General features: G+C 47.3%; 1 protein-coding gene across 1 annotated transcript; it reads right to left on the bottom strand.

Moving 5' to 3' along the window:
* Positions 1 to 871: 871 nt before the first annotated feature.
* Procr (protein C receptor) lies at positions 872 to 5,603 on the bottom strand. The gene is made up of 5 exons (XM_040732933.1): positions 5,478 to 5,603; positions 5,242 to 5,371; positions 2,820 to 3,077; positions 1,749 to 2,042; positions 872 to 1,494 (listed from the first exon to the last, which is right to left on the bottom strand). Exons 2-5 carry the CDS (start codon positions 5,315 to 5,317, stop codon positions 1,379 to 1,381), a joined length of 744 nt encoding a protein of 247 aa, XP_040588867.1. The 5' UTR covers positions 5,318 to 5,371; positions 5,478 to 5,603; the 3' UTR covers positions 872 to 1,378.
* Positions 5,604 to 12,873: the final 7,270 nt, after the last annotated feature.

Genomic DNA, 12,873 nt, shown 5'->3' with positions numbered 1-12,873 from the left:
AAATGCCTAACTCCAAGATGTAAAACTGAAATCTGATTTTAAAATGTTCTTAAAGCTGAGTGGTGGTGGCGCATACCTTTTCTAAAATTTTTATTTATCTTTTTTTTATATAGCAATCCCAGTTCCCCCTCCCTCCCCTCGTCCTGCTCCCTGCACCTTGACCCCACCTCATCTCCCCACCAAATTCTCAGAGAGGGTAAGGAGTGGCACATACTTTTAATCCTGACATTCTATAGGGTGTGAGAGGCAGGTGGATCTCTGCAAGTTTGCGGCCAGCCTGGTCTACAGAGTAAGTTCCAGGACAGCCAGGGCTACACAGAGAAACCCTGTCTCGAACCTCACCCCCCACAAAAAATTAAAAAACATTGTGTGTGTGTGTGTGTGTGTGTGTGTGTTGCTAGTGCTCTAGAAGGTCAGAAGAGGGCACCAGACTCCCTGGACTGAAGTTACAGGCAGTTGTGAGTGAGCTACTGAGTGCTGTTAACCCAACTCTGGTCTTGTGTAAGAGCAGCAAGCTCTCTTAACTGCTGAGTCATCATGCTTGTTGCTCCACAGAAACCACAAGAAATAGATATTTGAAGTCAGTGCATGGGGGAAAAAAAGGTGAATGGGAGTAAAGGGGTTGAAAAGAGTTCCAGAATGTTTTATGAATTATTGTGTCTCATTAGAGTTCCCAGCTCACAGAGTCAAATGAAGCACACATTATGGAGAATGATGGTGACAATGACAGGTTATGGTGATCTCTGACTACATCATAGAAAGAGGACACCACTAATTACCGAGCAACTGACAGATGAAGAAATAGAACAAAAGGTATAGGTTATTTTTTCAGAAGTTGTAATAAAATAGAGGAAATAATTACAACTTTACATAAATAAGAAATATAATGTTTAATTAATTATTACTCGTTCTTCCATGTTGCTTGATCTGACAATTGTGACATTTCTCTAGTTTATTTCAAACCAGTATCCCTTCCCAAGTTGGACACACCTGGACACATTAAATGTAGTTTATTTTGGCTACAGGCAACTCATTTTATTTAGTTAGATGTTGGGATGCCTCCACTGAATCTGCCTTTGCAGGGAGTTCACAGACACCCCAAGTCTATCATCTAATTACCACAGAGAAGCAAGCACCGCTTCTCAGACCAACTAACAAAGCAAGCACGTTCTCTCAAGTGCTTTGTCTGCACACCCCCTTTACACCCCTTCCTCAAACTGATTGGCAGCTGCAGGAGAAAAAAGTGAGTTGTTGCTCTACATCTCCTGAGATAAGGTGGCCGGCTGCCGGGGGTGTCTGTTTAGCTTCCTATGAGCTGTGACCTCCCCTTACTAGCCCCCATCCGTGCAGCCCTTTCTCTGAGGGGACTTGAGAGTCATCAGCAGCGCCGTCCACCCGTGCACAGGAAGATGCCCACGGCCACGCCAGCAATTATGAAACTGCCCACCAGGATGCCCAGGACAAGCGAAGTGTAAGAGCGGCCTGTTTGGCTCCCTGCAGAATAGGCAGAGAGTGAGTTCATGAGAATACTTTCAAGGAGTCCCAAGTTTGGCTCAAACCCCAGGGCATCTATAACTTCACCCTGTAGAGTGAAACCTTATCACCCAGTGACTTAAGCCACGTGCATGTACCCTCTCCCAGTCTCCAAACACCTCCTTTTGTTGCACAAGGGATACCTCATGTCCATCCACTTGCCTGGAAACTGTCCCCTCTCCCAGCACACAGGCGGGGCCCAAACCTCCTCATACCTTTCATGTTTTGTGTGATGAAGTGTTTCTCCACAAACTGCACACAGGTGTCCTGAAGAAATTCCTGAATTTCATACCTAGTCCGATTGTAGGCATTAAGCTGCTTCAGGGTGAAGAAGAGAGCGTCAGAGAACTTCTGGGAGTTTATCACCCACTGAGCGGTCTTAGGCTGGAAACGTATAAAGGAGCTTCCATTCACAGCCACATCGAAGAAGACATGGGCTTCAGAGCTCTCAGTCGGCAGGTTGGCAGCAGGTAGCTTGCAGCCCAGGGAGCAAGTGACTGTGAGAGGAACTACAGGGAGAGGGGGAGGGTGCTCAGTTCTGTGCTTGCCTGAGAAGGTGCCAGGAGTGGGGATGTTCACCAGGGGCAAAGGGGACACGAAAGGAAGGAGGGGTTGTGGGCTTGAGGACACAAGAGTCTGACTGGAAAGTGCTGGGGTTAGACTGTTGGAGCCTGTCTAAAGAGAACCCAGGAAGGAGCCATGAAGAAAGAATGAGACCATGAGAGAGAGCAGAAAAGGGATGTGAAAGGGAGCCGTGGCTTCCCAGACAAGAAATCAGTGGAGTCTTTGACAGGAGTTGGGACCATGAGGGAGCTGTGGGTGGGACCATCAACATCATCATTGGGAACGGGGCCAAGTATGAGGGAAAGGAGTTGGCAGAGTAGTCATTGAAACTTTGGGGGTCAGAGAGGATCAGGGGCAGGGTCCCCAAGAAGGCTTGCTCTGAGAGGTCACACCCACTGGAAGAGAACCTGATAGACTCTATCTACCATCTGTGTGTGTGTGTGTGTGTGTGTGTGTGTGTGTATCTGTCTGTCTGTCTATCTACCATCTATCTAATAGAGGTTTCTTACAGTTAGGACCTCCAGACCCCACAGAACAATCTCCAAGGGTCAGGGCTCTGCAGGGAAGCCCCACCCCAGAGACCACGCCCACCTTCCCTCCCACTCACGAAGATCCTGCTGTCTAGAACCTTAGCCTTAGTACCCTAGCTCCACCACAAGCCCCCTCAAGACCTTCTCAATCTCCAGGGCTCCCACCAGCCCCGACCCAGCACCCCCACTCACAGTCTATGCTGTGGTCACGCTCGCGATACACCAGCTGCACCAGCTTGTGGAACTGGAACAGGTACACCTGCAGGCCCTTCTCTGTGCGCTCCCAGCTCTTGGGATCCTCCCAGGGTTGCAGCTGGAGGATGGTGACTTTGTTGTTGGTGCCTTCCAACGTGTGTGTCAGGATCGTCCCCATCGAGGCATTGCCCTGATGTCTCACGTGAGTGGAGTTTTGGAAGTAGGAGATCTGGAGCATATGCAGGCTTCGAGAGCCTGGAGGAAGAGTCAGCTCAGCGTCAGGACCTCCAGCGAGGGGAGGGGTGGCTGACAGCCAGAGATAATAACCCCTTGTCCAGAGGCCTGCCACCTGTTTCTCAAGCCTATAAAGCGCTCTCCCACCTGCCCTCCTATTTGATGCTCACAACAACCTTGCCAGGAGAGGACGGGGATTATTATCTCTGCTTTACAGATGAGGAAACTGAGGCCTGCAGTTGGAAAAGGCATCCCTCTGTGTCTTTGCCTCCCCCCCCCCCCCCGCCACATGTCCAGCCTATCACACTCTGGCCTATGATAAAAATCCCAGCCCCAGTTACCTTTCTCCTGGGACATTGTCATCTAGGCTCGGGTGCCACAGAGACTCATTTCTCAATGTCACCCTTTTGTTTTTCGAGACAGGATTTCATTGTGTAGCCTGGGCTATCCTGGAGCTGGTTTTGCAGACCAGGCTGGCCTCCAGCTCAGGGATCCACCTGTCTCCACCTCCCTGTACTGGGATTAAAGCGTGCATGCACACGGGTTCAATTTCATCCCTTCTTACTGGATCTCCACCTGACCCAAAGCCCTTAAGGCCCTCCAATGACATACACTACCCCTCCCAAATAATAATAGCTAATATCCATTAAGTGCTTGCTATGCCCTGGGCACTGTTTTACACACATTATTAACTTATGTATGCCTTCCTCCTCATGCCTTAACACAGTAGCTACTATTATTAACCCCATGTGTATGGGAGTCTGAGGCTAACATGGTGAAGCAAGCCAAGTATTTGAACACTGGTAGCAGAAGCCTACCCATCTTTGTCTGCAGTCATAGATTCCTACCCCATAGAACACCCATGCACAGGACAGATCTTAGAGTCTGCCCTAGTTTTGGATCCACAGCAAGTGATCTAGTCCCAGCTGCATTTTTTTCTGGCCAGTCTCAGCGTTCAGCTTTAGCAAATGGCTTGGAGTTCCTTATGCTGACTTTTGGCCACTGTGTTCATCAGGATTGTTCTGCTGCCCTTGTTCTGTCTGGCAAATTTCTATCTGTATTTCAAGACCCAGGCAGGCAGATCTCTGTGAGTTCGAGGCCAGCCTGGTCTTCAAAGACAGTTCTAGGACAGCTTCCAAAGCCACAGAGAAACCTTGTCTTGAAAAACAAGCAAACAAGCAACAACAACAAAAAATCAAGACCCAGCTCTGTGGCCTTATTGGAGCACTTCTCTGATGCTGCTGTCTTCCCCACCCTTTCACGTGGGTCTGGGCAAAGGGTGTTGTGTCAGCACAGATTTCGTGGATTCCTAGTGTTAGTGTCTGAATACATGAGACCCCTCCCGAATGAACACTATACATATGGTTTTTCGACACAGGGTTTCTCTGTGGCTTTGGAGGCTGTCCTGGAACTTGCTCTGTAGACCAGACTGGCCTCGAACTCACAGAGATCCACCTGCCTCTGCCTCTGGAGTGCTGGGATTAAAGGCGTGTGCTAGGGTTCTTTATCTATTCTGCGACCCAGCTTTCCCCTCTGTAAGATCAGTGCGATAACATTCATTGCTCACCCTGGTGGATAAACGAGTCGATATGTGTGCTAAATACAGTAAGCATTCTGAATACTGCTCCTTAGTAGCTTCTCTGAAGAGGAGACTGACCTATAGATCCAGCGGGAGGGAGCCGGCCATGGCAGCGTCTGGCCATGACTCCCCTTTTTTCTGTTTAAGAGCTTCCAGCAGCAGGATCCTGCTGGCCCCGGGCTCCCCCCCCCCCTCCCCACCCCAGTCCCACTTCACCAGCTACAACTCCAGCATTTCTCCTCCTTCCCTACCTCCCCATCTCAATCCCTGAACTTGTCTCAGTTCTCCTAGTATTTTCCCATTTTCTCCATCTCAACTCTCGCTGATTCTCTTCCCCAGACTGACACTGCTCTGTCTCCTCTCCTCATCCGCATTCTTTCTCTATGGGTCCCTTCCACCAGCCTCCAGAGAGTTAACTGAACTTCTTCAGAAGTCTTGTCTTTGGAACATAAACCGATGCCCAGGACCCAACGTGCACGGTAGAGCGATCCTAGCAGCTGTAGACATAACACGCGGCGGGCTTAGCTGTCCTACAATCTCGCCGAAGTTTCCGAATACACCAATTCCCCAGAACACCCCCAGGCAGGAGCCGCGTCCCTAACTCACCATCTGAATCTTCCTGGTTACAAAAGGCGTAGCCAGGCAGCAGCAGCAGCAGCAGCGACAGCAACTTCGTCAACATCCTGGAGCAGAAGTTCTGGGTCCCACCTGGGCCAGGCAGCTCGGGCTCTGCAGGCTACAGATTCGGAAAGAGAAGGGAGACTGTCCGGGAGGGGCGGGAGCTGACCAGGAATGCCTGGAGGAAGAGGGAGTCAGGCTTTTAAAGTGTTACTTCTATCTACCTCATTTCCTACTAGGGGGCCGGCTCGCGTCGGCCCCTCCCAACCTTGGGCCCTCCGGCCTAGACCTGCCTGTTCCCTTCTCCTCCCGCTGCTTGCTTCCGAGGCGTGAGGAAGAGCGGAAAAGGGGGAGAAGAGCTTGGTGAGAAGTCCGGCCGCCGCTGAGTCAGGGGGTGGGGCGTCTGCTTTCGCTGTTGCTGACTCCAAGAATGTAGAGATCATTAGGTTACTGATGGGGAAACTGAGGTCCGAAGAGATGGTGGGACTTGCCCAAAGTTTGTACGTCGTGATGACGGCAGACCCAGGATTGGAATTTAGATTTCCAGAATAACTGTCTATATTTTATCAGAAGTTTAAGTATAGGAATTACACAATCGGGGACTTGGCTGTCAGAATAGCCACAGAACCGAGTGAGTATATAGGAGCTCACTATTTGTAACAGAGATTTAGAAGATCCAGATGAATCTCAGCATCAAACAGGTCATAGTCATTTAGTGGACAATGACATCACAGTTAGCTTGTTTGCTTGGTTTTTTAAATGAAGTAGAACAGAATAAGAAATTTGGTGCATCATTCTTAGTAAGCAATCTTTCCTGAAATATGTGTTCACTTATATAATGGTGTTTTGGGGTTGTGCATTTTCTTCTTTAAAAAACAAAACAAAACAAAAGAGAATCTCACTATCTATATCAGGCTGGCTTTGAACTCACAGAGATACAGCTGCCCCTACCTCTAGAGAACTGGGACATGAGCCTCTGTGCCTGGCCTTTTTAACATTTTTTTAATTTAGCATGCACAGCAATGGGTTTCATTATGGCATTTTCACCTGTGTGTGTGTGTGTGTGGTGTGTGTGATTATACTTTGTTCTTAGTTGTCCTCCTCCTCTACTCCCTCCCTCATTGCCTTGCCCTCCTCTCCCTGCTCCCCTTCCATTGCCCATCCCTTACACACACACACACACACACACACACACACACACACACCCCAATTCTACAGATGAGAGAAAACATATAGTACTTGTCTTTCCAAATCTAGTTTTTTCACTTAACAACATGACCTGAAGTTCCATTTGTTTTCTTGTAAATATTACAATTAACTTCCCCCCCTTTGGCTAAATAGAATTCTATTTTGCTTATAAGCCACATTTTTTAAATCCATTCATGTGTTGATTGATGTGTGGGTATGTTTCAATGATGGGTTTGGACAGCAGTATGAAATGTAGATATTATTTTGGAAAGAAAGTAGATCTATTTAAAGTTAGTCCCCGGAATTAGGAAAGTCCCTATGGTGAAGTACTACTCATAAGTAAAAACAAAAATAAAAACTTCCCTTCAAAACCCCCACTTAATTTTCATATTTCTTAGAGTCGCTAGTTGTATTACTTATTTATATATTTGTCTAATTTCTCACCAAAACGCAAGCACCATGGGGATAGAGGCTGCCCATCTTGCTTCATGCCTATCCAATGACACAGATTACACATAACCATCAACTAAATGAATGACAGAGTGAGCGTGTCATACTTTGTCCACATTTCTAGGAGTAAATTATAGACCACTATGTGCAGCTTAGACCCATTTGTTCACCTATCAGCCACACAATAACCAAGCACACCTGTTTCTGTATGGAAGCAAAGGGATCTGAAAAGATCTGTATTAGGTAGAGCAATTTATTTCCAGGGATGGGAGGAGAGAAGAGTACAGGAGAGGGAAGAAGAGGGAGGGAGAGAGGAAGGAAAGGAGGGAGGGAGAGAGAGACATAGAGACCCAGATACACAGAGAAAGAATAGGAGTGGGGATCTTGTGAAAAGAATTACCACTATTTTGCAAAGGGTTTTTCCCATTATAAATATAATCTGTTTTTCCCATTATAAATATAATCTCTTTAAATGGTTGGTTTTATGTTTAGAATATGATCATATATTTCCTGTTTAATTAAAAACAAGAATCTTAAGTAAGAGGTTAAGGTTCATCACTATACTAGAGTAATCCGTGATGTGGAAAGGGTGGCAGAGCATGGTGACACGGATGGTGCAGTGAGAATTGTGGACCAAATGCAGATAGTACATCCCATACTGTACTCATTTTAAAATGCAGATATCACATCCCATACTGTACTCATTTTAAAATGCACCACTGCCCAAGTCATACATTCATAATTCCATCCCCATGTTTCTAACCATGTGTCTGTCTGTCTGTCTGTTTGAATGCACAGGAGAATGTCTGGAGGTTGACTGTGGCTCAAGGTTGCCCCTGCAGAACAGGATTGGATCAAAGGCCAATAGAGGAACTTTAACTTTTTATTTGGTACCCTTTTTGGTGTGACAGTAGAATCTGGGTCAAAGCATGGTTATGTGTAGACTCCCATTCTGTTTCTGTAAGCACTCCCATGCTTACCTCTCTGTTGTTGCAGATTTTATAACTCATCATCTTGCTCTGGATTGAAGACCCAGAGCTTCAACGTGGAGTGATTTAAATCATGACCAATCATATTGTCTTGAATTTTAAAAAATGATTGTGAACTGTCTTGCATTTGAAGAATTATTACCACATGTTCATAGATAGATGGTTGAGTGTCTTCCTTAATTTCTCTCTATCTCGTTCTTTTTCCTTCTTCTTTTCATGTGTTTGTATGTGTTCATATGTATATTTGGTTCACATGTATGTCAGCACATGTAAGTGTGAAAGGGAGCATGTTTGTACATATGCATACAGAAACCCAAGGCTGATGTCAGCGATCTTCTTTGGTCATGCTCCCATTGTCACTCAGTCACCTAGAGTTTGAGGTCAGCGAGCTGTCTCAGCACATTAACACACTTGACAGTGTTTGCTCCCCAGGACCCAGTAGTGGAAGGAGAGAACTGAGTCTGGTATGTACAAGCCTTCTCTCCACTGAATGTAATTAATCTTCCCCCTCCCCACCAGAGCTAGAATAAAGCTAGTCTCACTAGCCAGCTTGCTCTGGGGAGCTCTGTCTCCATTCGTCTTCAGAGGCCAGAAGGACAGGTGGGTCACTGTGTGTATCCATTTGCCCGGGCTCTGGGGCTCTCCGTTCTAACCACTGAGCCACTTCCCTAAACTTGCATCTTATTTCTGAGACAGGGTCTCTCACTGGACCTGGAGCAAACCCATGACTCTTCCTGTCTTTGTGCCTCCAGCGGTAAGGTTACCGGTGCACCATGCCAGGCTGGGTTTTTTTAGATGGGTGCTGGAGACCCGAACTCAGGTCCCCAAGCTTGAAAGGCCAGCAGGTTTTACTGAGCCATCTCCCCATGCTGGCATCTATGTTTATTTGTTTACTGCATGTTATGAGCAGTGCCGGCCTGTGCCTTCATGTTCATGATTCCTGGTGTCTAGATGGGAGAGCTTGTGTAGCTGCACACCTGGGTGTGCACTCGTTGAGTCACAGGGTAGATGGTTTTCAATGTGGGTAGATGCTGCCAAAATCTTCTACGAAGATGTGTGCTATTTGCATTCCCAGCAGCAGTTCCCAGCTTCACATCCTTGCCAGCCCTTGGTAGCATCAGGAGGGTTGGGTAACGCGGCGCTTCAATTTGGCTTGACTTTTCGCTGATTCCTAATGAGCCCATGTGTCTCTCTGCTTTGACTTTTTGTCCTCTGTGGCCTGGAAAAGTGTTTTGAGGTTGAAGGAAGTGAATTTCACACTTCAACCGTTATTCACATGCAGTTTGGAATGGAGTGCTGGTGTCCGTGATGAGGGGATGGAGGCCCAGTTCCACACTGTCATCCTCAGCAGCCTGGGTTTCCCTAGGTTTTTAGAGATCTTGACTTGGGCTAAACCAGACTTCATGGCTTTGGCACTGAAAAGAATTTCAGGACAAGCAGGTACGTGATGAAACGGAGATTTTACGCAAGCGATCTTAAGGTAGGCTTAAGTGCGAGGATTAGGAAAAAGAAAAGAAGAAAGGAAGACGCAGCCCAGGGTGCAGCCATGGACTTCTCCAAGAGAGAGCAGCAGAAAGAAAAACAGACAGAGTGACTCTGGGCTCCGCAGAGGACACTCACAATCAGACGTCCTTAGTGCTAACCGTGTATACAATGTTTCAGTGGCTCTCCAGTTACATCCCAAAAGGTTGATAAGTGAGCAGCTCAGCTGGTATTGTTCCTTTCACACAGGCCTGCTGGCCTGAGTTAGAACACGCAAGCACCACACACATGTACAAGCATACACACACACAAAACAAACAAATAATTTAAAGTGGCTGAAGATCCTTCCTTCCTTTCTCGCTTTTAAACATTGTATTTATTATTTTATGCATATGAACATTTGCCTGCATGTATGTATGTATATACACCATGTGGTTACCCGGAGCCCTCGGAAGCCAAAAGAAGGTACTGGGTGTCCTGGAACTGAAGTTAAGCCACCCGGTAGATTCTGGGAATCAAACCCAGGTCCTAACTGCAGAGCCATCTCTCCAATCCCCCCAGGTAAGGTTATACTTCTTTGGAGGTCTTCTGACAAATTAGGATGTGATAAGGAAAAGCCAGGAGCCATGAGTGTTACACAAGGGGTTTAGCTCATGTCCCTTCCCTGTAAATGGAGTCTCTGGTGAGATTCCTAGAAAAGTGCAGGTTCATAGCTGGGAAGGGAGAAAGGCCTTGAGCATCTGTTGACTGCACCACGACTCTTGCTTGCTGTTGCAAAGATGCTTCAACCAGTGACTGGATGGGGGGGTGGAATTCCACTCCCCTCTCGTGTCTCCAAGATTTCCCCTGCCTTTGCTGTTAGCATCTGGGGTCCAGCTGCAGGCTTATCTTCCACAGTACTAATTACACAGAGGCTGTCCCACCAAGCTAAGACTTGACATAGACAGGTAGCAGCAATAGGTATTTGCCAAGCACCATCCTTGCACACCAGAGCCCTGGAAATGAAGCACTGAGACTACAGCAATAATTTTGATTGCTAACATTCATTTATTGTTAGCTAGAAGCAGTGTCCAGTCTTTACATAAATAATCCTGTCCAAATGCCAGTTCTATGATGTGGGTTTCATCAACACTGGCATTTTACTAAGAGAATCTGGTTCAGAGAAGTTAAATGACTTACCTCAGGTTATATAGCAAAAGTTATCATCGGAATCTTCATTTTTTATGAGCCAAAGTTTATTAATTTAATCTCCATATGGTAATTTGAAAAGTTTTTTAATGCATCTGTATGTGTCATATATGTGTGTGTGTGCACGCACACGCAGGGGTTCATGTACTTGTGTGTGTGTGTGCATACACTTGTGTATATGTGCATGAGTGTAAAAGGACAACTTCAGGGGTCATCCTCGGGCATACTACCTATCTCTGTGGTGGTTGGGAAGATAATAGTTCCCAAAAGAAGAGGCACTGCTAGGAGGTGTGGCTTTGTTCGAGTGGAGGTAACATTGTTGGAGGAAGTGTGTCACAAGCTATGCCCAGTGGGGAACACAGACTACTTCTGCTGCCTTTGGATAAAGATGTAGAACCCTCAACTCCTTCTCCAGCACCATGTCTGTTTGCATGCCATGACAATAATAGACTAAACCTCTGAAACTGTAAGTCAGCCCCCATTAAATGTTGTCCTTTATAAGAGTTGCAGTGATCATGGTGTCTCTTCACAGCAAAAGAAACCCTAACTAAGAGAACCTCCTTTATTTTTTCTTTTGAAGATCATTTATTTTTAGTGTGGTGTGTGTGTGTGTGGTGTGCATGCATGTATGCATGTGCAGGCACATGTGTGTGGAAGTCAGGAGATAACTCTCAAAGTTGGTTCTGTATTTCCACTGTAGCATATGGTGACCAAATGCAGGCTCTCAGGTTTGCCTGGTAAACACTTTTGCCTGCTGAGCCATCTCTTGCTCGTCAGTCCTTTGAGACAGGGCCTCTCATTGGTTTGGAGGAACCCTCCTGCTTCTGCTCCCAGTGCTGAGACTTTTTTATATGGGTGCTGGGATTGAACTCAGTATCTCATGCTTGAAAGGCAAACACTTTCCCAGCTCGCTCTCCCTCTTTGTTTCTGTCTTTCTCTGTCTCTTTTCTCTGTCCCTCTCTTTCTATCTCTGTCTCTGTCTCTCTCTGTGTGACTCTGTCTCTGTCTCTGTCTCTCTGTCTCTCTGTCTCTCTCTCTCTCTCTCTCTCACACACACACACACACACACACACACACGCACGCACAGCCCTCAAAAAGATTTTGATCCGTACATTTCTGACGGTCTTGACTGTTTAATGTATGCTGATTTCTAGCATAGCCCCGTGCTCACTTCCTCTGGGGAAGCCGAGGTCATTATCCTCGCTTTACAGATGACAGGACAAGTGAGGAAACATGCAGGTCACACTACAACTAAAAGCAGAATTGGAACTCAAAGAGGATGAGGGCATGGGGCTAAGGAAGGAGAAAGTAGAAGAGTAGAGGTAAATAAGGTGGTGAGCCGAGAGGAGTCCATTGAAAAGCTTCCCATCTAAACCCGTAAATGCTGCCATTGGAGCTGAGGGGCTGAAAAATCACATACCGGAGTGGGCTCTGGGCCAGCAGCCAGATTTGACTGGAATCTGAAAAATAAGGATCATAATGAGCGAAGGGAAGTGAAGAAAGCAAGTGGCAGTGTTTCTCACTCTGGAGAGCACATGTTGGGGAAAGATAAGGGAAACAGGAAGCGGGCTGGGGCCAGTGCCTGTGTAGTCCCCCCCCCTCCCCGTGGGTGAGGAGAGCCCCTGCCAAGGCTGGGCTGTGTGCCCAGCTGCACTTCAAAGGATCCACTCCCCCTTCCCTGTGACCTGAAGACAGACCTGACCCAAGCTGGCTCAACCCCACAAGCATGTGACCTCTGTAGAGACAGTGCCCACCTCACTTACCCAGAACAGGGGACCACCACCAACAGGAAGTTTACAACGCCCAGACACTGTTGAATGAGGGTGAATGAGGGGAGTGCTGGTGCTTGGTTCTCACCACACACACACACACACACACACACACACACACACACACACACACACCTGGAGAAGCAGTCAGGGGACTCCCATTTACAGGTGAGGACACAGGTGTGCTAAGATACCCAGATGGTTAGAGGCAGGGGTGCAGAATGGGCGAGCCGGACTCCCAACATGCTGTTTTCATTCTTAGCATCTTAGGGATCATGGGTGCCCACACGGTGTGACAACTGAGTGGGCGGGGGAGGTGAGAAGGGAGCGAGGTCTCACAGGCAGCCAGGGAAACTGTGACTTGGGAAGAGTGGAAGTTAGGTGTGAATGAAGTGTGGCTTCCTGAAGGGCAGGCAGAGAAATAGTCTTAGTCAGGATGTTCTGTGTAGACACAGTTCCCGACACACTTCAGCACAGGGCACATGGGACAGGTGAACACAGGCGGGAGTCAGGGTAACTGGGCTCTGCCAGCCCCAGCGATTGACAGGTGGTGT

Source organism: Mesocricetus auratus, unplaced genomic scaffold (genome assembly GCF_017639785.1).
Source record: "Mesocricetus auratus isolate SY011 unplaced genomic scaffold, BCM_Maur_2.0 Super-Scaffold_100028, whole genome shotgun sequence".
NCBI classification, from domain to species: domain Eukaryota; kingdom Metazoa; phylum Chordata; class Mammalia; order Rodentia; family Cricetidae; genus Mesocricetus; species Mesocricetus auratus.
This window is presented reverse-complemented; position numbering and strand designations above follow the sequence as displayed.

Bases quoted from the DNA above. Each gene is read 5' to 3' on its own strand.
- Procr (XM_040732933.1), bottom strand. From the start codon at position 5,317: ATGTTGACGAAGTTGCTGTCGCTGCTGCTGCTGCTGCTGCCTGGCTAC. The intron at 3,078-5,241 runs GTGAGTTAGGGA...CTCTTCCTCCAG, and splicing joins TAACCAGGAAGATTCAGATG to GCTCTCGAAGCCTGCATATG. The intron at 1,495-1,748 runs GTATGAGGAGGT...CCTATTCTGCAG, and splicing joins CATCACACAAAACATGAAAG to GGAGCCAAACAGGCCGCTCT.